Source organism: Urocitellus parryii, chromosome 4, assembly GCF_045843805.1.
Source record: "Urocitellus parryii isolate mUroPar1 chromosome 4, mUroPar1.hap1, whole genome shotgun sequence".
In the NCBI taxonomy this organism is placed as follows: domain Eukaryota; kingdom Metazoa; phylum Chordata; class Mammalia; order Rodentia; family Sciuridae; genus Urocitellus; species Urocitellus parryii.
Genome location: NC_135534.1, coordinates 148,967,192 through 148,992,163, shown reverse-complemented (window position 1 = coordinate 148,992,163; position 24,972 = coordinate 148,967,192). Strand labels below are relative to the sequence as shown.

The 24,972-nt window shown below is 37.0% G+C and overlaps 1 protein-coding gene across 1 annotated transcript in view; it reads right to left on the bottom strand.

Annotated features, from left to right (window-relative positions):
• Positions 1-22,692: 22,692 nt before the first annotated feature.
• Pdcd1lg2 (programmed cell death 1 ligand 2) overlaps positions 22,693-24,972 on the bottom strand; it is a 59,753-nt gene continuing 57,473 nt past the window's right edge. The window contains exon 6 of the mRNA XM_026391503.2: positions 22,693-23,081. Within this exon, the coding sequence (XP_026247288.1) occupies positions 23,068-23,081 (14 nt within the window). The 3' untranslated portion in view covers positions 22,693-23,067. The remainder of the gene's footprint in view (positions 23,082-24,972) is intronic.

Genomic DNA, 24,972 nt, shown 5'->3' with positions numbered 1-24,972 from the left:
AAAATAACACTTACATAGCAATCATTAGACAGAAATATAATCTAGGCCTTCAAATCTCTCTTATTTCCCTTAGAATATTTTTAGTAATTAGAGTTGTTTAAACAGGACTGAAGATTGCTTCAGTTAAAAAAAAAAAAGACAAAGCAGGAAGAAATAGTTGAAAACTAATTAGTAGAGGATGGAGACCACGTTGAGGGTCAAGGGGCTCAGTTCGCCTTAGAAAGAAGCTGTGGGAAGGCTATGTGTGAAAATGTGTGTCCAAGTGTGATCCATGCGTATATGACTATCCACAACTTATTGGTCTACAAAGATGTAAGGGCAGAAACTGAACTGTTTAGATATTTTTGGAGAGATGTGACAGCAATTTTAGGTCTACTGAATCTAATGATAGAAAGTTTCTGTTTTTATATGTGTTGGCTTATTTCTTTTCTCTGATAAATTATTTCTAGTGTAATTTATACAAAGATTGGTCTATGAAGTATTGGTGATTGAGAAAATCCAGTACAGTTCTCTACCACAGTCCATTTGAGATGGCTAGTCTAGCTTGTGCTTTCAGGGCTATGTCACTATACAACACCAGAGGACACCATCCCCATGTCCAATGGCTCTGACTTCTTATCATGACAATGTTTCAAAAGAAGCCTATGAATTATCCACCTATGACAGCAGATGTACCTTTACATGTAAACATAATTTTGAATGAGCAGAAGATATTTTGTAAAGCGTAAGTTGTCAGGTCCAGATGTATAAAGCAACTTGTGTTTGAAACCTTGGTTTTTAATTAAGCTTTGGCAACTGTTTTGAGTCCCCAAGACAGAAAGATATCACCTTTCTATGCCTATCACATAAGAAAGCCTACAAGGTCTTGCCATGATCTGGCTAAAACTGACTTTTTCCTTTGTGGAAGTTTTCTAGGTAGAGAGAAATTGCTTGAACCTGGGCACATTCAGTTAAATTTTGAGGTCAGTGTTCACTGACAGGTAACCATTTATGTTTGCTTAGAAATAGTAAGCATTCCTCTCAATGCATTTCTCTTCTTAATTATGATCTTTAAAATGGAACCATCCCTCATTTTATTTTTAATAGCTCATTTTATATAACAATTTAAAGGAGAAACTCATCAAATTGCAAAAAAAAGTTCAAAAATAAATTAGAAAAACTATACTTTGAGCTATATGCACAGTGGAAGAAAATCAGTACTTTAACATTGAACTTTTCAGACAGGAAATAAAGGGTCTACAAGTAACTTAGCAGCCATGGCACATCAATCTAGCAACTTAAATATAAACTGGTATAGGATACAGATAAGAGAACAAACTGGATATATGTGGATGGGAAAAAAAAACCATTTAAAGCAACCCAATTTATCAAGGAGTATAGTTAGGGAATGTATGTTTAGTGCTCTAGAGATAATGTGCACAGAGGTGGATAGATGATAGATAGTGACCTAAGCGTTCTATTCATGTTGTGTAATTTCTCGAAAGGTTTGGTGAAACCCTAAGTTTGTTAACTAGGGGAAATATTGTGATTCTGGTCCTCTTTGTTGACTTAATTATGTTTTGATTAGATTAGTTCTAAAACACATTTTCCTTTGTGGGATCCTATCATGAACTTTGGAACTGGTTGTACCTGTGTTGGGCCCCCAGATAATTACTTACCTACTGGTTGTATTACTTTTAAATAGATTCTCAGTTTCTATTTCTCATCAGCAGAACTGGGATAATTCCACTTGTCTTGCCAAGCAGTTGTAAGGGGGTTAAATGAAATAATTCATGCAGTACACCCTACTCTGTATTTAGCATAGCACATTTCCTTATGTGTTAATTTCTTATTCATTTCATCTGGGCACCATGGCCCAAAAATTTGGGAGAAGGATGAATGGTAAAGAAGGGAGGCAAAGAGAGGATGAGAGCACATTGCCTGGGATTGGCCAACTGAGGTCCTTTCAAGTGAGTGGGTTCAGAACATTGTATCCCAGAATGTGTCACTTGTATTTTTAATGCCTGGGGTCCTAGTGTCATGGAAGTCTGTCCAGCTACTTTGTGAGTTTGATTCAAACCATCCACAAAACCCATGTGGCAATAGAGGTGTTCTGAGCTCTCTAGCCTTCAAGGGGCCACACTTCTAATTAATTCCCAAATAATTTTGAACCTCATCCCCTTCCATAGCTGAAATAAGGTCAGTCTCTGACTTCTCTACAAGGAATTCCCAAGGAATGCTTACCACCAACTATTGGGACCCCATTGGTAGCTCAACTTGTAATGCCAGAGAACAGACTGTAACATTTAAAACATTTTTTTTTTTTCCCTGAGGGAGATGTGGGACTAGCATAAAGAAATAGCAGGGGGGCTAGGGATGTGGCTCAAGCAGTAACCCGCTCACCTGGCATGCATGGGGTGCTGGGTTCAATCCTCAGCACCACATAAAAATAAAATAAAGATGTTGTGTCCACCGAAAACTGAAAAATAAATATTAAAATAAAAATTCTCTGTCTCTCTTTAAAAAAAGAAAAAAAGAAAGAAATAGCAAGGAGAAAAAAAAATATCAAACTGGGCCCTCTAACATACGCACTACCTCTACATCATAGGAAGCCCTGTCAGCTCCTGTCCCCTTCAGCTCTTAATCCTCTATCATGTAGCAAGGGTCAATGTTCCTATAGACAATAAGAATCTATTGACCATGCCTCCCCTTCCCAGAGGAAATGGTCTTAGTGTGGCAATTATATTCACAGTAAAGACACCTTTTTTTTTAAAAAAATATTTTTTAGTTGTCAATGGACCTTTATTTTATTTATTTACATGTGGTTCTGAGAATCAAACCCAGTGCCTCACACATGCTAGGCAAGCACTCTACCACTGAGCCACCTCACCCAAGACAACGTTTTTTTATATCATCAGTGCCTTTTATGTACAGTGTTTTATCTGATAAATGCAGCAGGAGCTCAATAAGTTTTTTTTTAATAAATGAATGAATGTTCTGCCTATTCCAAATTAGGATCATGGCTTTATATTTATGTGATTAAAAACAACAACTTATATTGTTCCCCTCAATCATTCTCAAATGTAAATTTTAAATTTCCCATTTATTGTACACTTAAAAATCTATTTAGAGGATTAAAATTTTCCTTCTACATAAATAATTTAAATAATATAAAACTTGAAATAATATCTTTTCTTTACCCTCATACCCAACTTCTTAATTCTGCCAATTAAAATTTCATGAAATATTTGGCCTCAGTCTAAGCTGGTGTACTTCATTACATGGGATATTTACTGTTGAGAGTGTATTTCTGAAAATTCCAGAATTTTCACTTTTACATAAAGGCTGTCTGAACAGATTCTATTATTCCACAATATAGTTTGTTTTAAACAAATTATTATACTAGTAGCTAATCGTTACATTGAGATCTGTCCATATGGCTATCCACTAACTGTAATAGATTCTTTAGTACATTATCTTTAATCTTCCCACTAATGCTTCCAGGTAAGTTTCATTATTTTATATATGAGGAAACTCAGGCTCAGAGTGATTGGGCTGTCTCCTGCCATGGGACTGGTTAGTGGCAGACCCAGGTCTGAACTTTGAATTCTCAAGGCAGTGGGAAAGGGTCCTATTAGATTCAACCAGAAGCTTTATGAAATGATTCCCCATTTCTCACTTCCTTGACATAACCTCTTAATGGTTATGAATCTTTGTAGAGTCAGCTATTTTTTTTTTCTGGTGAGAGAGGGTGGAATTATCCTTCAATGTTTTGGGTGGTAAAATGTCTAAGAACCACCACAACATGCCACGTCTCTAATCTGCCTTCCTTTGTCTGAGGCTCCAAAAGAAAGTTCTGAGAAATTCTAGCTCTTCACTCTTACCAACACTGCCCAGGGTGAACCCCACTTAATTCTGTAAAAGTCCTGCAGAAATTACAGAACCCTATTGCAGAAATTCATGGCACTTAGCCGAACACAAGTTTCTGTTTGATTTACCTCCAGTCTTTGTAGGATCACTTTTCCTTCCTTGGTTCTGGTGCCTCCATTGATCACACTAGCTTCAGTGACTAAAGAGCCAGTATTTCACCAGGTTAAAGCCTCTGCCATGGGACCCCAACTATACCCATACTCCCAGCTACTTTGCTCATTTTATTCATCCTGTCCAACTATATGGATATCACCTACACAAAAGGTCAGAGAGGGAGCTTTTGTGAGGTTATATTGAACTTTTGAGACTAAAAGATCTATGAAATAAAGGGTTTATTGAACTGTTAGAAATGCTAGCCAAAGGTGAAAGGACTGTACCGGTGACTGATTCTCTAATCTCCTAGCAGTAAGGCCAGATAGATCTTGGAAAAAGTCCACTGGACATTAGTCAGAGTGTTTTATGATGAAATTTGGGGGAGAAGAAACATAAATCATTTATACTGAGCCTATATTGGCTATGGACAAGAGGAGCAGGACCACAAAAAGAGGGCAAACTCCGAGGATAGTCCAGAAGGAGAAGCTTTTGCTGCTTCTGGATTGGTTATTCTAAAGGCAGAATGTGGCTGCCTTCATGGTTGATCTCAGTGTACAGGAAAGGGACATAGAACAGTTTTTCTTTTTATGGGTTCATTTAGCTGAAGCTCTGAATTAAAAAGAATTTTTCACCTCTTCTCTTCCATTCTCTGGCCTGTATCTTAACTTAGGACATCCCAGAATTCTTCCGTCATCAGCGATGAGTGATGTTTATTATCTCTGCATTCCTGGTGCCTAGCACAATGCTTAGCACCAAATGAAAGGTAAAATATAAATGAAGATGGATGATAGGCTGGTTTTCGCATGAATGCAATTTTCCAGGATAGCTCTGGACTCTACTTCCCTAGAAATGGTCCTTTCCCCAAAGTCTTGATATATTGCTCTTGTGGGGCTAATAAATAGCAACTAAAGAGCTTCTTAAAGTCTAAAAAGACTTGGAATCCTAAAAGAAACTATCTCTGAAGCTGAGTGGTGAGGCATAACAATGGAAAAATGAGGGAAGAGAGTGTACAGGGGAAGGTCAGGGGTGTCCCAGCATGCCTGCTACCATGCCCAGGTGTAGTCACTTATTTTAATGACTGATTCTGCCTGCAGGCATTCATTGAAGCAGTACCACCCCTAGTTACTGCCTTAAAAGCAAGCCTAGATTTACACATCAGTACTCTTCTAACCCTGACATCATATAGTAAAAGACGAATACTTTCTATTTTCTATTCTTTGTAAGTTTCCCATCCTGCTTCATCAGCCTCATTTTATTCTTAGATTACAAAGAAGGCTAAAATCAGGATATATTTTGGGTTGAAAATGGAGTTGAAGAAAAAAAGAAGAATTATATTCAGAAAACAATATGGCTCTCACTGACTTCAGTTGATTGAGAAAATTTTATTTGGGGATAAGCTCTTAAGAGTCAAGTCGAAGATCAAAGATTTCTGTCTCTGTTATCTCTGTGATACATGAATAAGGCTACATCCAGGACCAGGTCTTCAGGGGAAGGTAGAACTAGAAGGGCATTTACAGGCTATTTCATTTTATTCTTCTCTGGAAACTGAGTCTCACAGAAGTAAATGACTTGTTTAAGAATCATATAAACTTAGAGTAAGAAAACCTTATAAATTCACCACCTAATGGAAGAATACCTTCTAGAACATCCTAGAAAATGTCAGTTTTAGGCCATGTGAATATTTCCAGGAACCAGGAAATTAATCTTTGATGAACAGTAACAGTTGTTAGTGAGTTCTTTCCAGTTTTGGGGAAATTCTACTTTAATGTAACTTGCACCAATTAATCTTTGTTCTTATGTCTTCCCTTGATAATCCTTCTCCAGGAGAAGTACATTCAGTTTCTTCAGGTATTCCTAGTCAAAGGGGATTTATGGCCCCATTGATGTATTGGGTGCCTATTTCCAGATCTACTCTGTTATACCAGATTCATGGGACCCCAAAAGACCTCCAGGAGCCGAATCCGATGCAATCACACAAGAGTCTTTATTGCAAGTTCGAGCCTGGACTCACAACCGTTCCCGACGCAGCCGTCCCAGGGAGTGAGTCCCGGTCCTTTGTCCAGTGAGATTTTATAGGTTTTGAGGGGATACTCTATGCGTCATAACCACACAGCAAATCACTCCATACTGGGGGAAAGTCAAACAACTCTTAACATTGATTAGCACATTCACTGGCGGGAACAAGTTGGGTAGGGGTGATTGGTTAGTACAAGAAGGGGATTTCTTTGAACTGATTGGTTTAAGCCACGAGGGGTGTACGTGCTAAACTACATGGTTTCCCAACATGTTATCAACCACCATAAACTACTAGGGGGTCATCTGGCATTCTAGGTATTTTCCCTGTCTCATGCTGATTGGAGGTTGCTAGGGGGGTTGCTATGGGTCCTCATCTAGGCTGAGTCAGGGACACCTGGCGCCGCAGATCTCTCTTGTTATTTGTAGAGAAACAACTCAGCAGGGTATGTATGTGTCTAGGAGTGCTCTGTGGGTTTTTCCAAGGACAGGCCTTGAAGTAGAAGCTGCTATTATTTATTTTTTAAAATGGAGTCACATTAGTTTCTCAACTCCAATTTATTAATGTTCCGATTAGCAAGTGGGGCCAAAAGTGAACAAAATACCCCAGAAGCAGACTGGCTTAGATGTGCCAGGTACAGCACATATTGTTCCCAGTTCTGAACAATATTCTACTATGAGTGTTGCTGAAGTTCACCTTAGTTATTTTAGCATTTGGATTTCTACTCGACCTGCACTTATAGATATGGAAATTTCAGAAGTAAGATACATTTGTATTATTTTATATTAAGCCCTGAACTTTTCCATATTAGCTGATAGCAAACTAGCTTCTTCCATCTTAGGTGTGTGGATCAAAAGCAGGACTTTATATTCCACCTCTTGGTTTTGGCCTAATGACTCAACCTGGTATTTTAAGTGAAAAACTATTCTGTCCAACTGACTATCCCTCCTTCTTCATTAATCTTCAGAAGTTATAAGCTCGTTTTCTGTGTCTTCATCCAAGTCACTGCTAAGAGAGAGGTTAACAGAAGACAAATTTTTAAAAGTTGCTTTGTCAGCCTGACCTCCTTTCTCAACCATATTAACTTATTTACAAGTATATACATGCAACACTTAGCTCTGTGCTGAGGTATTTTGTGTCTATGACATCTTGCTAAGCTACCAAACTGGCAACTTCACTTAAAAAGAAACAGAGGGCTGGAGTTTTCTTACTTAGCTCAGTGGTAGAGTGCTAGTCTAGGATGAGTGAGGCCCTGGTTTTGATCCTCAGCATCACATAAAAACAAATAAACAACAACAAAAAAACAAATAAAATAAAAGTTAAATTCTTAGAGAGAGAGAGAGAGAGAGAGAGAGAGAGAGAGAGAGAGAGAGAGAGAAATGAAGTAAGTTGGGAAAGTTACTTAATTTCTCTAAACCTAAGTTTCCTCATCCATTAAAGAAGACTATTTGCTCTACTCACTTTACCAGGTGAACCTAGTGAGGCTCAACAAGTGTTATAGTTTGAAAATCTTTGTAAACTTCAACGTGCCACAGAAATCTAAATTTTATTTTTATGATTTGTTACTAATGTTGAGTGAAATTAGTTGAGGTTTTCTGTACTTCCTGCTTACCCCTGTTTGCAATGCCTGACAGCCTGTCAGTAACTGGGTTTCTGATCTACCCTACCTCCTTCTCAGATCTGTTTCCTCTGATGCCCAATATATACCCAGATTCTGACTGACTTGTTTCCTTCTATTGCCACTTTCAGTTTCTGACCTGGCCTGGCATCAGGACTTGTTGCTGGAAGGCACAATTGCCATGTGGTAATTCCATCTCTGGACTGACTTCTCCACTTGGAGCTTTGGAGGTGTCCAGCTGCATCCCCAGCACTCAGGGCACTGAATTTCTCCAAGGACAAACTGTTCAAATGAAAAACAAGCCAAGGTTGCCTTCATTCCCACTTCTGTATATTTGCCTGTTTTTGTACTGTTGTGGACAGACAGATGGCCACAGAGATAGCCAGATGAATAGTTAGAAAGATAAGTAGACAGACAGGCAGATCAAATAAAATACCATATGTGAAAGAGAGTTTGAAATGTTCTTGCTTTGCCATTGACCCTCATTTATGGCTGACTTTCAACAGGCATTCGCTGACATGGCTGCATTGTTGTAGCAGATAGAATTGGATGGGAAGTGCCAACCAACTCAAGCACCCTGAGTGTTCTCCATTGCCCTGGCCACCCCCTGGGACTTGTCCCTCCTCCAGGACCCTCAGATTTCCTTGAAATCTAACAAACAGTAATGAGCTTCCAGGATGCTTCTCCCGTATAAGCCAGTGCTCATGATTGGCCAGAGCCACTGCTGGGCAGGTTGCTGAGTTTTTCAATTTCAGCCCAGCTCTCAACTACGTATCTATACCTTGCTCATCTGTGGAGATTTTCCAGGCTCAGTACATCTTTCATTCCCTTCTCTGCTTTCTTGAGTTGCTCTTTCTCCTAGGGTCATCCCACCTATTCTGAATTCCTCTAGGACTTAAAATTTCTTTCCATTTGTCAAACGTGGATGTGACTGGTCTTGTTTTTTACACAACCAACTATGTGTGATGTATTTCTCCAGTTAACTTTCAATTCCTCAAGATGGAACATATCAAATATATATTTTGTATACTTCACAACACACACCTGATTGGGGGCTCAAAAATCCCAAGACAGAATGTTATAGACCCTGGGGATTGGATGTTTGCCATACAGCACTGCTAGGGAGGAGTGCCGTTGAGGTATGTGGTGGAGGATTTAAACTTTTCATTTTGATTTCTGGGGATGCAGCTAGAGCCTGTCAGACTAGAATTTTTCACTAATAGATTTCAAACATCACATTCCACCAATTTAGCACTCATGCATTGAAGCTGTTCTTTCCTTTATGTCATTCTGAAAATATTTATAAGAGTTTTTGTGTTTTGGGAAGACCCCTCTCACCCCCTCCAGCCTGTGAATTCACTGCCTTTAGCATGGTGGTTCTTTAGGACTTCTCCCCAGAGCACTCACAGAAAGGACGCCCGCAGCTCCTCCTGTCACATGGGCCTCATATGCTCTGCTGCAGCCCAGTCACGCATTGTGTGCACAGCCCCCCCCCGCCCCACCCCCCACGCAATGCTGATGAGGCAGGCAGGATGCTGGCAACTCTAGTGCCTTTTCAAACTTTCACTTGGTCAACTTTTCTTTTAGTTTCTCTTTAGATTCTTGTGAAAATATGGGTGAAAGCTTGTGCCTGACAGAAGGGAAAAAACACAAGTTGTGCATATAAAAACTTTGCCAAAAAACCCCATTATATCTGGCATTTGTGTGCCCTTTTGATTCTCAATAGGCAGACACTGAAATTCTAAAATGTCAGAGTGTTCAATCCCCAGTCCCCCCCAACACACAAAATAATAATAATAAAATGTCAGAATGTTTTTAAAAAATCACTTACTGTTTAAAGATTTCTTTCAGATTAAAAATGTTTGATGTGTTTTTTATGCTTTTTGAAAAGAGAATATTAAGAAAATAAAAATTGCTCACAATCTCATGATGCTGACAAAGAGTCACTGTTCTTACCATTCTAATTTTATAGTTGAGAAAGCAAAGGAGAAGAAGGAAGGAGAAAAGGAAGGTAGATGAGCTTTTGACTTTCTTCCTAAACTTTTAAAACAGGACTCTCTGGAGGAATTTCCCCCAAATTCTACATTTTAAATAATTTAAAACAAAATTTTTAATAAAAATATTTTACTAAGGTATTATAACTATATTGCAAAAATATTATAATTCTTTTAAGGGGAAATTCATACCCTACTACTTGAACAAAACTCTCTTGATATTATAGTATGCTTCTTTCTGGCCTTTTGTCCCATTCTTAATTTTTTTTTCTTATTTGTTACTTATTTATTTGGAATTAACATTGTACTTGAAAGGATTCTAAAGCAATAATTATAAAATCACTCACATCATTGCTCCACTGATTCATTCTCCCTCCCTCCTTTTCTCTCTCTCCATATATATCTATATAAAAACCTTTGCTTATTATCTTCTGAGATTCTGTACTTTTATAATATGTTGGATAAGAGGATATGGCTTTTGTGCATGTGTGTGAGACTTGGAATTGAGCCCAGGAATGCTCTACCATTGAGCTATATACCCCAGTTCTTTTCAATTTTTATTTTGAGATAGGTTATTTCTAACTTTCCCAAGTTGGCCTTGAACTTACTTTCCTCCTACCTGAGCCTCTTGAATGGCTGGATTACAATCATGTGCCATGGCTTTGGTCTTAGTTAGCTTAGATTTGAATCTGGCTGTACTAATAGTGTGAACTTGGGAAAATTTAAAGCAACTTTGTCTCACTTTTCTCATCTGTGCAGTGAGAATCACATCCTCTCTACCCAGAGTTGTGAGGATGAAAATAGATTATGTTTGTAATTTTGTGTTGATCTCAGTATGTGCTCAATATATAGAAACTATTTTTTTTCACTTAAAAGTGATATAACACTTGTATTTCTATGTGATTTTTTATTACTATTGTTGTGGCTAGGTAGTAGTTTGTAATACAAATATGATATGCTATGACCATCTCACTTTCATTTCACTTGAGAGGTTATTTCCAGTTTGGGGAAATATAGATAGTACTGTAATTAATATATCTTTCATATAATACTCCTTTCTCTTTGGTCTATTTATTTTCTTTAGAAAAATCCTTGAAATGATGTTTCTGGGTATAGTTGGGTCTAAAACCTTGACATGGTCTTGCTACATATCAAAGTATATATTTTTTAGATCACTTTTTAAATATATAGCTTAGGAGTAATCAAGGTAAGAGTTTTGTACCTTGCTTTTTTCATTTAATGTTATGGCAAAGTGTGTGTGTGTATGTGTGTGTGTGTGTGTGTCTGTGTATGTATGTGTGTGTACACACATATATATGCACAGAACCTGTCTGAGTTTGTTACTTTTTCTATATTTGGATTATTTTCTTAGATTACTTTTTCTATATTTGGATTATTTTCTTAGATTAAAATTTTATGCCTACAGATAATTAAAATTATCTGTAGGCATAAAATTATTTGAACAAATGGTATGTCAAATTGTATGGCTTCTATCTATAAATTGTTTTCCAAAAGAATTGTACTGATTCATATGGTTAACAATTTATGGTCTACCAATTTAACAACATATTCTAAATCATTTATTTGTTGTAATTTAAAAGGATTTACCAATAGAATGGTTGAAAGGACCTATTTAAGTTTTTTCTCATTTAAATTTTAAATTGTCTGGGAAGTTAAGCATTTCATTTTTAAAATTTTAAAGCAAGGGGAACTGAGATATTAGAAAGTTGCCTGATTTAACCAACAGCCTGATTGCATTCTTCTTCAGTAGCTGTAATTCAACATTCTGGTCATTATTTGCTTCCTCTGTACTTCTTGCAGCTGTTTTAACATGGAATTCTATTTTTATAGGAGAAACAGAACTCAGCAGAAAACATGCTACTCTCTTTTAGTTTACTTCTCCTAAGAAGATCCTGGCTTTTGGGAATACACAGATATAGACAAGATATGTTATAGAGGCAACTGATGTCTACCATACCATCTTTATAGAATAACAGATTCTATAAAAATGGCATCTCAAGTTCTTTTCTAAAAGGTCAAAAAATTTTGCTCTGTCAATAAACTCATAAATAGACAAAACAAACAAACAAACAAACAAACTGGATTGTGTTGACCAAACTCCTAAAATATATTTTTATAATAACAAATGCCATTGGCATACAGATGCAATGTTGCTTCAGAATCCTCTTCCTATAGAAAAGCCTAAATTTCCCCCCTCTCCCCGGTACTTGTGATTGAACCCAGGACTTTGCAAATGCTATGTAAGAATCTACCACTGAGATATATCCTTAGAAAAGTCTATATGAGAAGTCAAATTATAATCAGATTTTTCAGAAATCATAGAATCAGCAGGATGGTGTGAGAGGTGGTGGCAGCTATGACTGGAATGATTTTAATGGCTACATGAATACAATGCATTCATCAACACTGATAGGTGGTAGAATAAGTGTCCTCATGTAGAGAGACATTTCTCCATTGGATATGCTCAAGATTCACTATTACATTTTTCCATCTTGGCCTCTTTCCCTAGACTCATGCATATAGGCCTCAATTCAATTCCAAAATATTTGTTAAGTACCTTGTATGTGCTAATCATTTTACTGGGCTCTGGGACTACAAAAATAAATAGAAATAATAATTCCTGCTCCTAGGTATCTCACAGGCTGTTGTAGAAAATAAAAGACAAATCTAATTACAAAATACTAACTGATGAGGGCTTAACTGTGTTACAGGTTGAGGATATCTGAATTCTTGGGCTGAGATACTTGGCTTGTAGGATCTTAAGATTTGGCTATGCTACTTACAAGTGTATGATGTGAGTAATTTAATTTTACCAGGCCTTAGTGAGCTTACATGTGCAATGTAGATGATAACAGTTCCTATCTCATGGAATTGTGAAGTTTGAATGATGACTCTTGTAAAGTTACTCGAACAATGTCTATCACATAGTATGAAAGTTAGTTATAATGATAAACTTAATTAAAACTTATGATGGATACTGGAAATATAACATGGCAATCTAATGTTTCAATCCCAGAACAAGGAGAATGTGGTCCAAATCTTTCCTAGCACTTAAACACATCCATATCCCATGACATGTAGGAAGTACATTATCAGGAAAGATAGGATGATCACCTTCTGAAAATATGATAATTTGTCTCAAATATAGAAATATTTTCCTTAGGGTTATGGTATGATAGTGATGTTTTTCTTAGAGTAAGAAAAATACATCTTCTCATATATTCTGGTAGAAGACTAAGAAGCATCTGGATACTTCCAGTAACTCAGCCCAAAGAATATTGCTTAGATTGATCCTTCCTTCCTTCCTTCCTTCCTTCCTTCCTTCCTTCCTTCCTTCCTTCCTTCCTTCCTTCCTTCCTCCCTCCCTCTCTCTCTCTATACAGGACATTGAACTCAGGGGTGCTTAACCACTGAACCACATCCTCAGCCATTTTTATATTTTATTTAGAGACAGGGTCTCACTAAGTTGCTTAGGGCCTCACTGAGTTGCTGAGGCTGGCTTTTGAACTCTTGATCCTCCTTGCCTCAACCTCCTGAGCCACTGGTTTTACAGGCATTCATCACTCCCCTTTCTTTTCTGAAGATGCTAATCTTCCCTTGCTTGGAAACCTGTTATAAGCACATATGAGACAATGGCTTTGGTGAGATCCCTATTCTTTTTAAGTTCCAATGGTCTTCAGGATTTTCCTAGAATTAGTTCCAGGCATATTCTGGGGGACAAGAGCAGAGTTTGACTTGGGAGGAAAAGGCTTATATTCCAAAAAAAATCATAAGATTTAAAAAAAAATTTGCAGTAACAATATATGTAGGGATGGACCCTACGGGTATTAGACCAATAATATTGGATCGGGACCAAATTTAGGTAGCCCTGACATAATAAACTTTCCAGAGATTTTTGAACTTAATGCTGTAGATGGTTAAAGTACTGACTCTGAAAAAAATCATACCATTTTGTGTATCATGCCTTCATGTCATCTCTTAACACACTGATTCTTGACATGGCTATGTGCTTTCTTTGGCCAACGGAACATTAACAAATGTGATGTAGGGACTTGAAATATACTTGCACACTGCAGCTTTCCTTTTATTTTCATTTTTGGACAAACTTCCTTGATGAAAAAACCTGGACTAACCTACTGGATACATAGAGCTCAACCAACAACTAGCACAAACTCTTAAGACAGAAGTGTGATCACCATCCTTCAGTAGAACTGTCATTTAGCTGCAAATATGTCAGTGTGTCCATCTGACACCACATAGAACGGAAATGATTTGCTCCCACTAAGCCTAGCTCTAGTTCTTAACCTGCAGAATACGTACATAATTGTTGTAATTCACTAAGTTTCTGTGACTTAATTTGTTCTGAAACAAAACTAACTAAAAGAAATATACTAACTTGAAAAGAAATGGATGTATTTGCTGAGACTTGGACTCAGTGGTAGGCTACATTTGATGATATTTTTTTTTTTAAAGAGAGAGAGAGAGAGAATTTTTCAATATTTATTTTTTAGTTCTCGGAGGACACAACATCTTTGTTTGTATGTGGTGCTAGGATCGAACCTGGGCCACACGCATGCCAGGCGAGCGTGCTACCACTTGAGCCACATCCCCAGCCCCTACATTTGATGATATTGAGTAGGCAGAACTTTTCTGGAATAATGTACAGGAAGGATTGTAAAGGCTTAAGAAATAGAGATAGTGGAGCAATTTACACATCTTTCTTCACTCTTTTGGGCCCTGGAGGAGCCTATGAGAGTAGTTGCTTCACTAAAGCACCAAGAAATGAATTACTGAGGGGAGTCCCTGGCAACCCAAACACTTTCATGTGTCTGTTTTCTATGGGCCAAGGATGATGCCAGGAAATGTCACCACTTAGATGGGCTTCCTGATTTCAGTGGAAATGATGAAATCCTAGAGTAATAATCAGAACTTATTTCTTAGGAACTCTGGTAGTGGCTGGCTCTAAGAATTAAATAGATGAGCAAACTACTGAATCATTACTTCATCTATAGAATACAAACCAGACCTGACATGCCACAGTTGAAAAGCAGAGCTTCTTTCTCAATTACAAAATTGGTATGAATCAAAATATATTTTATTTAACCATTTCACATCTAATAAAAATTTTAAAATATGATTTTAGAGATTTATTCTAAGAGGATTAAAAATCTTCTAAAATCACATAATATAAAAACAAATATGAATAACCCTGAATTATCCAGATCATCTATACTGGTATTTCATAGGTAAGTTTCAACATAAACTTGAAAAATATTTTTTTTTGAGATGAGATCTGACTGTGTTGCCCAGGCTGGTCTTGTGGGTTTAAGTGATTTTTCCTGCCTTAGCCTCCTGAGGGCTTGGATTACAGGCACATAACGCCAGCATAGATGTATAAACTTGAAAGAAAGCTGTTATTATTTTGTGCAAAAATTGACATAATTTATTAACAGAGCTCAACATATATTTATTAAGGTGAAAGGAAATCATGTTTCTTGATGATTTTTAGGTACTAGATGCATACAATAAAATAATCCTGTGAGAGAGGTATTATTATTAGGGTATCTATATACAAATAAAGATATTAGGCTTAAACAAGTTAAATAATCTGCTAAAATATTAAATTATTAAGTAAATAGATCACACAACTAGAGAATGAGTGGGGGAGGGGAGGAGTAGATTAAGCATGAATTAACTTCAAATTTAAGAATGGGCACAGGAAAAAGTATGATTTAGAAAAAAACTTGAGAGTAACCCAAGACATGAAGACTTAAATCACCAGGAAGTATCAATGTTTTAACCTGTTTAAATAGTGAAATTATATTTGAAAAAAAATCCATTGTTGGGAGAATATGCCTATAGCAATGTAAATGGATACTTATCAAAAGCAAGAGTCTGAAAAGTGTTCATATTCTAACCCCTTAAATCCCTTTTCTGGCATCCATTCTAAGGAAATTTGATGTAAAAAGACATATATTATCTGAAATAGTATAATATATCAATGAGGGCATTGAACTGGATAATTTGAGTAATAATTGAAGGGACTTTTGCAAAGGTATGGACTGAATACAGGGAACTCCAAGGAATACTGCAGTACCTCAGGGCTAGCAGGAAGAAAGTGTATGTGTGTGTGTGTGTGTGTGTGGTGTGTGTGTGTGTGTTTTGTGTGTGTGTTACTCAGGCATCCAAGCCTGAAAAAGGGAGAGAAGGGAGCAGTCACTGAAAGATAACAGGAGTTATCCACATAGAGGAGGTCATTAGATAGGAGCTCTGACCATTTGTTGAGAGATTTATCCAGCTAGGAGTGACCCTGGAACAGAAGAGGAATAATCCTGGAGTAGAAGAAGAGCCTGGGTAATAAATAACCATCATACCCTGTCTCTCATATTCTGATCTCTTATCAGTGTTTCCATTGGCCGAACCTAATAAAAAGAAGCCAAAGGGCAAGAGATCCTGTTGTTATAGTCCATAGTCTATATAAGTCAGTCTCACGGGGCATACAGCAGGGCGGAGAATGCTGGAGAGTGAAATCTGCAGGGGCTGATGGAAAATATCCAGTCCCAAAACTTTCAACTAAAGTGGCAAAAACATCAGCATCAACCATAACCTTCCATCAATAGTGAGATGGTTAAACTGTGTCACAGATGCTCAGTAGAATACTAAGCAGCCATTAAAAATGATAATAAGGAAAACTAGCCAGCAACTTAAGTATAAACTTATTGTACAAGACAAATTTTTTAAAAGAATAAAAAATTATATGTTACAGTTTTATTTAAACTTATATTCATAGATAAACAAAGCAAAAATAAACAGCTAAAATGAAAATACTTGTGATTGGATGATGAGATCATAGGTGGTTTTTGTTGCTTGCTCTTTCACAGTTCCTCAAACTCTCCCTAACACTATTTTTGCTCCCATTGTAAAAATCACTTAAAAAAAGATGTAGAACTCATCTACCTTTTTAAAGAATTGCTACTATATACTTTTTAACCAATCATATTAAAGTCATTAAAAGTAAGAAAGTTAAGTATAGTTGCTCTCCTTAACATGTAACCAGTCTCAGAGCCAATCATGCAGGAGGCACTAAACACATACAGGGTACTGTGGGAATGAGAAAACCCCACTCTCTCCCTTACCCTCCAGAGTGCAGGGGGAAGAGAAAGCATGTGCTCAAATCCCTCTGATCCCAAACTCAGAAAAAAAACTGCTTTTCAGAGAGGGGAAAAAGAAAACATTGCTGTCTCCAAAGGAAAGAGAGCTCATAGTTGAAGAAAATTGGAAAATATTCACTGACAGATAATGTCTAAATGATGGACAAGATTGTTCCAGGGAGTATTGATGAAAGGAAGTATTCTGGCTAGGGAGGACAGTACAAGCATACTTACAGTCCAGTGAGCATTTTGACTTTGCTGGAAGTTGAGGCATGTATCAGAGAGCCTGGGAAACAAACCCCATGCTATACAGTTAGGATAGAAATTTCCTGGAGAATATAGGTTCCCTTAGGATTAGGACTTAGAAGAAATTCCCTGCAGACAAATTAGCTTGATAACATCATGAGCATTACCTATTGGCAAGGGATCATGGCTGATAAATATGGGGATTACCAGTGATATTTGATATTTATCAAGCATTTACTATGCATCACACATGCTAAGTGCCTGATAAAGAAAGGTGCTAAGTTCCTTCCTTCCTTCCTTCCTTCCTTCCTTCCTTCCTTCCTTCCTTCCTTCCTTCCTTCCTTTCTCTTTCTTTCTTTCTTTCTTTCTTTCTTTCTTTCTTTCTTTCTTTCTTTCTTTCTTTCTTTCTTTCGTAGCCATCTTAAATATCTTTGTCATCTTTATTTTTCTCCCATTTACTATAGAATACAGAGTTCTGGATTTTTTGGTCACAGATTGGTAGCCTGGAACCCAGGAGAAGCCCCAGACTCCTAACAGTGAGGCATGGATATTTTGCTATTTCATCTTTTTAAAATTAATTTTCTAAAATTTATATATGAGAGTGGAATGCATTACAATTCATATTACACATATAGAACACACTATTTCATATATCTGGTTGTATACAAAGTATATTCACACCAATTTGTGTCTTCATACATGTACTTTGGATAATGATGGCCATCACATTCCACCATCATTTCTAACCCCATGTCCCCTCCCCGCCCCTCCCAACTCTCTGCCTTATCTAGAGTTCGTCTATTCCTCCCATGCTCCTGCTACCTATGCCACTGTGAATCAGCCTCCTTATATCAGAGAAAATATTCAGTATTTGGTTTTTTGGGATTGGCTAATTTCACTTAGCATTATCTCCTATATCTCCATCCATTTACTTGCAAATGCCATGGTTTTATTTTCTTTTATTGCTGAGTAATATTCCATTGTGTATATATGACACATTTTTTTTTATCCATTCATCTACTGAAGGGCATGTAGGTTGGTTCCACAATTTAGCTATTGTGAATTGTGCTGCTATAAACATTGATGTGGCTGTGTCCCTGTAGCATGCTGTTTTTAAGTCCTTTGGATATAGACTGAGGAGATGGATAGCTGGGTCAATTGGTAGTTCCATTCTCATTTTCCAAGGAATCAGTACTCCATACTGCTTTCCATATTGGCTGCACCAATTTGTAGTCTCACCAGCAGTGTATGAGTGTACCTTTTCCCCCACATCCTCACCAACACTTATTGTTTGTCTTCATAATAGCTTCCATTCTGACTAGAGTGAGATGAAATCTTAGAGTAGTTTTAATTTGCATTTCTCTAATTGCTAGCGATGATGAACATTTTTTCATATATTTGTTGATTGATTGTATATCATCTTCTGAGAAGTGTCTGTTCAGATCCTTCGCCCATTTATTGATTGGGTTATTTGTTTTTTTTGGTGTTTAGCTTTTTGAGTTCTTCATATACCCTAGAGATTAGTGCTGTATCTGATGTGTAAAGGGTAAAGATTTGCTCCCAAGATGTAGGCTCTTTGTTCACCTCACAGATTGTTTCTTTTGCTGAGAAAAAACTTTTTAGTTTGATTTCAGCCCATTTATTGATTCTTGGTTTAAATTCTTGCACTATAGGAGTCTATAGTGCTTCACTCTTCCTGCTAAGGATTTCTTTAGCTATTCTGGGTCTCTTATTTTTTCAGATGAATTTCATGACTGCTTTTTCTATTTCTATGAAGAATGCTATTGGGTGGGATTTTGATCAGAATTGCATTAAATTTGTATAGTGCTTTTGGTGGTAAGGTCATTTTGATATTAATTCTGCCTATCCAAGAACAAGGGAGGTCTTTCCATCCTCTAAGGTCTTCTTTGATTTCTTTCTTAGGGTTCTGTAGTTTTTATTGTATAGGTCTTTCACCTCTTTTGTTAAGTTGATTCCCAAGTATTTTATTGAGGCTATTGTAAATGGAGTAGTTTTCCTCATTTCCCTTTCTGAGGATTTGTCACTGATATACAGAAATGCCTTTGATTTATGGGTGTTGATTTTATATCTTGCTACTTTGCTGAATTCATTTACTAGTTCTAGAAGTTTTCTGTGGATGCATTTAGATATAGAATTGTATCATCAACAAATAGTTCTAATTTGAGTTCTTCTTTTCCTATGTGTATCCCTTTAATTTCTTTCTTCTAATTGCTCTGGCCAGTGTTTCAAGAACTATGTTCAATAGAAGTGGTGAAAGAGGACATCCCTGTCTTGTTCCAGTTTTTAGAGGGAATAACTTCAATGTTTTTCCATTTAGAATGATGTTGACCTGGGGCTTAGCATAGGTAGCCTCTATGATGTTGAGATATGTTCCTGTTATCCCTAATTTTTCTAGTGTTTTGAACATGAAGGGGTGCTGTATTTTGTCAAATGCTTTTTCTGCATCTATTGAGATGATCATATCATTCTTATCTTTAAGTCTATTGATGTGATGAATTACATTTATTAATTTCCGTATGTTGAACCAACCTTGCATCCCTGGGATGAATCCCACTTGGTCATGGTGCATGATCTTTTTGATAGGTTTTTGTATTCAATTTGACAGAATTTTATTGACATTTTTTGCATCTATGTTTATTAGAGATATTGGTCTGATTTTTTTTATGTGTCTTTGCCTGGTTTTGAAATAAGGGTGATATTGGCCTCATAGAATGAGTTTGGAAGTGCTGCCTCTTTTTCTATTTTCTGAAATAAATTGAAGAGTATTGGTATTAGTTCTTCTTTAAAGGTCTTGTAGAACTCAGCTGTGTATCCATCAGGTCCTAGGCTTTTCTTGGTTGGTAGGCTTCTGATGGCATCTTCTATTTCATTGCTTGAAATTGATCTGTTCAAATTGATTCAATTTGAGCAAATCATATGACTCTAGAAAATTGTCGATGCCTTTGATATTTTTCTATTTTATTGGAGTATAAGTTTTCAAAATAATTTCTAATTATCTCCTGTATTTCTGTAGTGTCTTTTGTGATATTTTATTTTTTATCATGTATGTTTATGATTTGAGTTTTCTCTCTCCTTCTCTTGGTTAGCATGGCTAAAGGTCTGTCAATTTTATTTATTTTTTTCCAAGAACAACTTTTTGTTCCAAGAACCAACAATTTTTTCAATTGTTTCTTTTGTTTCAATTTCATTGATTTCAGCTCTGATTTTAATTATTTCCTATCTTCTGCTGCTTTGGGTGTAGATTTGTTCTTCTTTTTAGTACCTTTCTTATGCTGCTCATTTTTTAGATATGGAAATTGTTGCTTAGAAAGGACAACTGACACATACCTCATGTATAGTGAATCTTAGGTTTGAATTTCTGAGGCTAGAACCTGCACTCTAACCCATGCTTCTGTATACCTTCTTAGAAAGAGTAAAAGTGAAATTAATCCTGGACCAGTGAAGAGACCACAGGATGCATGAGACTTATAAAATCCCACCTTAGAGTCCCATCTGGTAGGAAATCAGGGAACATTAAGGGTTATAATAATAATAAGTTTCATTGTCCCAGCTCTATCCTATCCACTGAACAGATAGCTTTAACTTATCTATAAAGTGGAGACATTAACAGTGCCTTTTCCAGCGGGGTTTGAAAGAATTCATTCCAATAGTATGTGTAAAGTGCTTAACAACACTGGTCACATAGTAAGTGCTTGATAAATATTGGATGTTAAGATAGCGCACTACAGTATAGAACATTTCTCACATGGGGACACACTGCCTTATGTTCTCCCATGACAATCCTGAATTTTAGGATACCGGATTGAGTACTCCTTTTGCTATTGTAGTATAGAAAATGGCCCCAGTGTAAGACCAAAGATTGCAGTATTTTGAATCCATTATACAGTTGGGTTCCTAGAGTAAAAGACAATCACCTAATCCTGATTTGTCAATCAGGATTCAACATGCCAAGCACATATCTGGGAGGTGTATGGATGTGTTTATTTCCCAGGGAGAAAACCTTGTTTGCCTGTCCTTTTCTCTGTGACACTGGAAAGTGCAGCAGGGTGGGCTCCCTGGGCTGCTTCCTAGCCCCAAACAGGAAGTCTGGGAAGCAGCCCAGGAACCCTACTCTGCTGAAAACGGTGCTGCTGAAGAGTGTCTCCAAGGCTTTCAAATCAATGGGAGCCAAATGGCCTGACAGAATATTAAATGTACTAACTTTAAAGGGGCCTCAGGAAGCCATGAAGCCCAAAGTAGAACATTTAAAACACTTTAAAGAATGAACAATTGCGCTGGGTGTGGTGGTGCACCCTGGCAGTCCCAGAGGCTTGGGAAGCTGAGGCAGAAAGGGATTGCAAGTTCAAAGCCAGCCTCAGCGATTTAGGGAGGCCCTGAGCAAATTAACAAGACTGCCTCAAAATAGAAAATAAAAAGAGCTGGGGATGTTGTTCAGTGGTTAAGAGCCCTGGGTTTAATCCCTGGTACGAGAAAAAAAAAAATTCCAAGTTTCGTTCTTCAGAGGCATTTTCTGACTTATATAGACAGACATTGAAGAAACTAGGAGGTTAATTTGTTACTCTTTTCCACCTTCCTTCATTCATATTAACCCAAATTCCGCTCAGTCCATTATCAGTTAAAGATTGTGTTTTAGACCTGCTAACCTGAGACTGTTATACTAGTTCATGTACACATTTGGACAGTTCATGGATCAATTAATGTCCTGAGCTTTGTGGCTCCAGCATAAAGACCAAATATAAGACAAATAACCTGTTGTATAGACCAGTCACTCTTCCCTTCAAGAAACATGATGGGAACCCACAGGATTTCCATACTACTAATCATCAAACATCCTGACTAGAGAGCACCACTGTTTCAACAGCATGGAAACTGAGGCAGTGAGTTTAACTGAGGTTAAGTTTAAAATTAGACAAAGGACCAGGAAAAGAGGCTTAGTCTGGGGCTTTGACTACTACTCATCTGAAGTCTCTGCCTGTTAAGTATTTTTACTTTATACCATTTATTTCTAAGGTTAAAGAAAATTTTTCTTAAGGGACAATATAGTTTAAGAAAACATTTTACATGGTACCATTTGGACTAAAAAATATTTTGTGATTTAGACCTTAATGAAAAAAAGACTCAATTCCTTTTCTCTATAATTTATGTACTTAATGTATACTTAAATGCTTTCTAATCATTAGAACAACTTCAAATACTATCAAGATTCTGGGAAGCCATAAAGAATGCCAGTTATGGCTTGAGTTGGTACAAAGCCCTGTCTGTGAGCTTCCAGTCTCCAGAGGAAGTGATAGATAAAAATAACCACTGGCAATCTGTTTTTTTTTTTTTTTCTATAACTGGAAATTTCCACACATATCTGCTTCTGACTTGCTTTGGAAAGTTAGGGGGAAGTAACTCTCTTTGCTTTCAGTCTAGCAGCAAGAAGGAGCCTCAGGACACTCACTAGGGGCCAGATTCCCATGGAGTAACTTTCTTTCTTTTTTTTTTTTCATTTACATCTTTTGATTTATTTAGATTTTCTTAGATTATTTTCTTTTTTATTATTAGTTATTCAAAACATTATAAAGCTCTTGACATATCATATTTCATACATTTGATTCAAGCGGATTATGAACTCCCATTTTTACCCCGTATACAGATTGCAGAATCACATCGGTTACACATCCACTTTTTTACATACTACCATACTAGTGTCTGTTGTGTTCTGCTGCCATTCCTATCCTCCATGGAGTAACTTTCTAAAGTGCAGTAGTGTTTGTTCAGAGCCACAGGCTGCAGAGACAAGAGTCCCAAGCAGTGAAGGGCTGGGCTATTGAGTTCCTTCCTCTAAGTACACCATGGCTAGGTGCTGTCCAGTCTTGCTGCAGGCTCTTGATTAAAGTGTTGGGTGATCCAAAGATATTTGAAAAGTGCAAATGGCAAACTCTGCTTGCCAAGGGATCCTTGTTCAGTTTCTGGAAGACTCTTGAAGATGTGGTATCATCATTCCAGCTCCTAAGACTATAGGTTCAGATCTAGGGAGAAAAGTCCACAATTAGGAAAAAAACAAAACAAAACAAAACACATTCCTGAGTAGAAAAATATATCACCTCTCAATAATAGACTGAAGTAAGAAATTACTTTAGAAAACACACATCTGTCTGGATCCAGCATGGTTGAAAACCTTTCATCCCATCCTTTCTACCACTGCCCTAGTCCAAGTCTCCTCCCAGATATATTGTAGGAGCTTGTCCCTCCATTCTAAGAGTTCCAGACACTTCAGTAATACTGGAACACATTTCATGGGGCTTGCTCTTGAAAATCATTTACAGTTCCTTATTGCACCAGATATTTTTATTAGTTCCTGCAGATCCATTCTCCACCCACTCTCCCTGTTCATGCCCCAGGATGATGACATTGTAGATGGTTACTAATGACTTCTGCTCCTCTTCCCTATGGTCTAAACAGAAAGGAAAGGGCACTTGAAGTCTCTTGATGTGTGTGTGTGTGTGTGTGTGTGTGTGTGGCGGGGAGGGAATTCTGAGGATTATGAGGCTAAATAAGGTGGACTTTGGAATAAAAGGGTAACATGAGGGCTACATGATTTTCCAAATATGTTCTGAGAAGCACAAGGTAGCTCAAGACTCTTGCAGAAAAATATAGTAGGGTATTTATATTCTACTCCAATTTCATCACTTTTTTAATTAAAATTTTTTAGAAATTTTAATTGACTCATAATAATGACATATTTGTGGGGTACAGTGTGATTTTCAATACTGTATACAATGGACAATGATCAGATCAGGGTAATTAGTATACCCATTACCATTAATATATCCCAATATTTATCATCTCTTTGCTTTGGGAATATTCAACTCCTCTCTACTAGCTATTTCAAAACATATAATACTGTTGTCAACCATAGGTATACAACTGTGCTATAGAACAAATGGTTTCTCCTATGCAACCATATCCCTTTTCCATTAAACATTCTCTTTCGATCTCCCTGTATAATTATTAGTCTCTAATAACCACTATTCTACTCTCTACTTCTGTGTGATGAACTATTTTAGTTTCCACATGTGAGAATATGCACTATTTGTCTTTCTGTGCCTGACGTATTTTATGTAATGTAATGTCTTCCAGTTCTAGCCATGTCCCTACAAATGACAAGATTCATTCATTATGGCTGAATAAGATTTCATTGCTTATTACAGAACATTTTCTTTATCCAGTCATCCATCAATGGAAAATTAGTGGATTTCATACCTTGGCTATTGTTAATAGTGCTACAGTGAACATGGCGGTGCAGGTATCTCTTCACCATGCTCATTTCCTTTCCTTTAGCTATATACACAGTAGAGTAATTGATAGATCATAGGTAGTTCTATTTCTAGATTTTTGAGGAACCTGAATACTATTTTCTATAATGGCTCTACTAATTGATATTCTCACCAACAAGGTATAAGAGTTTCCCTTTCTCCACATCCTCGCCAGTACTTATACTTTGTTTTTTTGTTAAGAGTCATTCATTTTTACTGTAGTGATGTGACATGTCATTGTATTTTGATTTGCATTTTCCTGGAGGTAAGTGATGTTGAACATTTTTTTCATATGTTTATTTGCCCATTTTTAAAGTCAGATTCTTCCCATTGTTGAGTTGTTTGAGTTCCTCATATATCCTCTACCACTGTTTAAATCTGCATTACCTATAAGATTTATGCTCATAATTTACTTTGTAACGGAAAAAGAAAACAATTGGGAACTACTGGAGTAGGAAAGAGGAAAGGAAACACTGGTGGTAGAGTGCTGAGGTTGCAGTTAGTTCCAGGTGGAAGAACAAAACAAAAACAGAGACTGGGCCTTTTGCCAGGGGTATATAGAAAGCTAGCTCCTTTTATTTGAATTTTAGCCCAAATTATACCA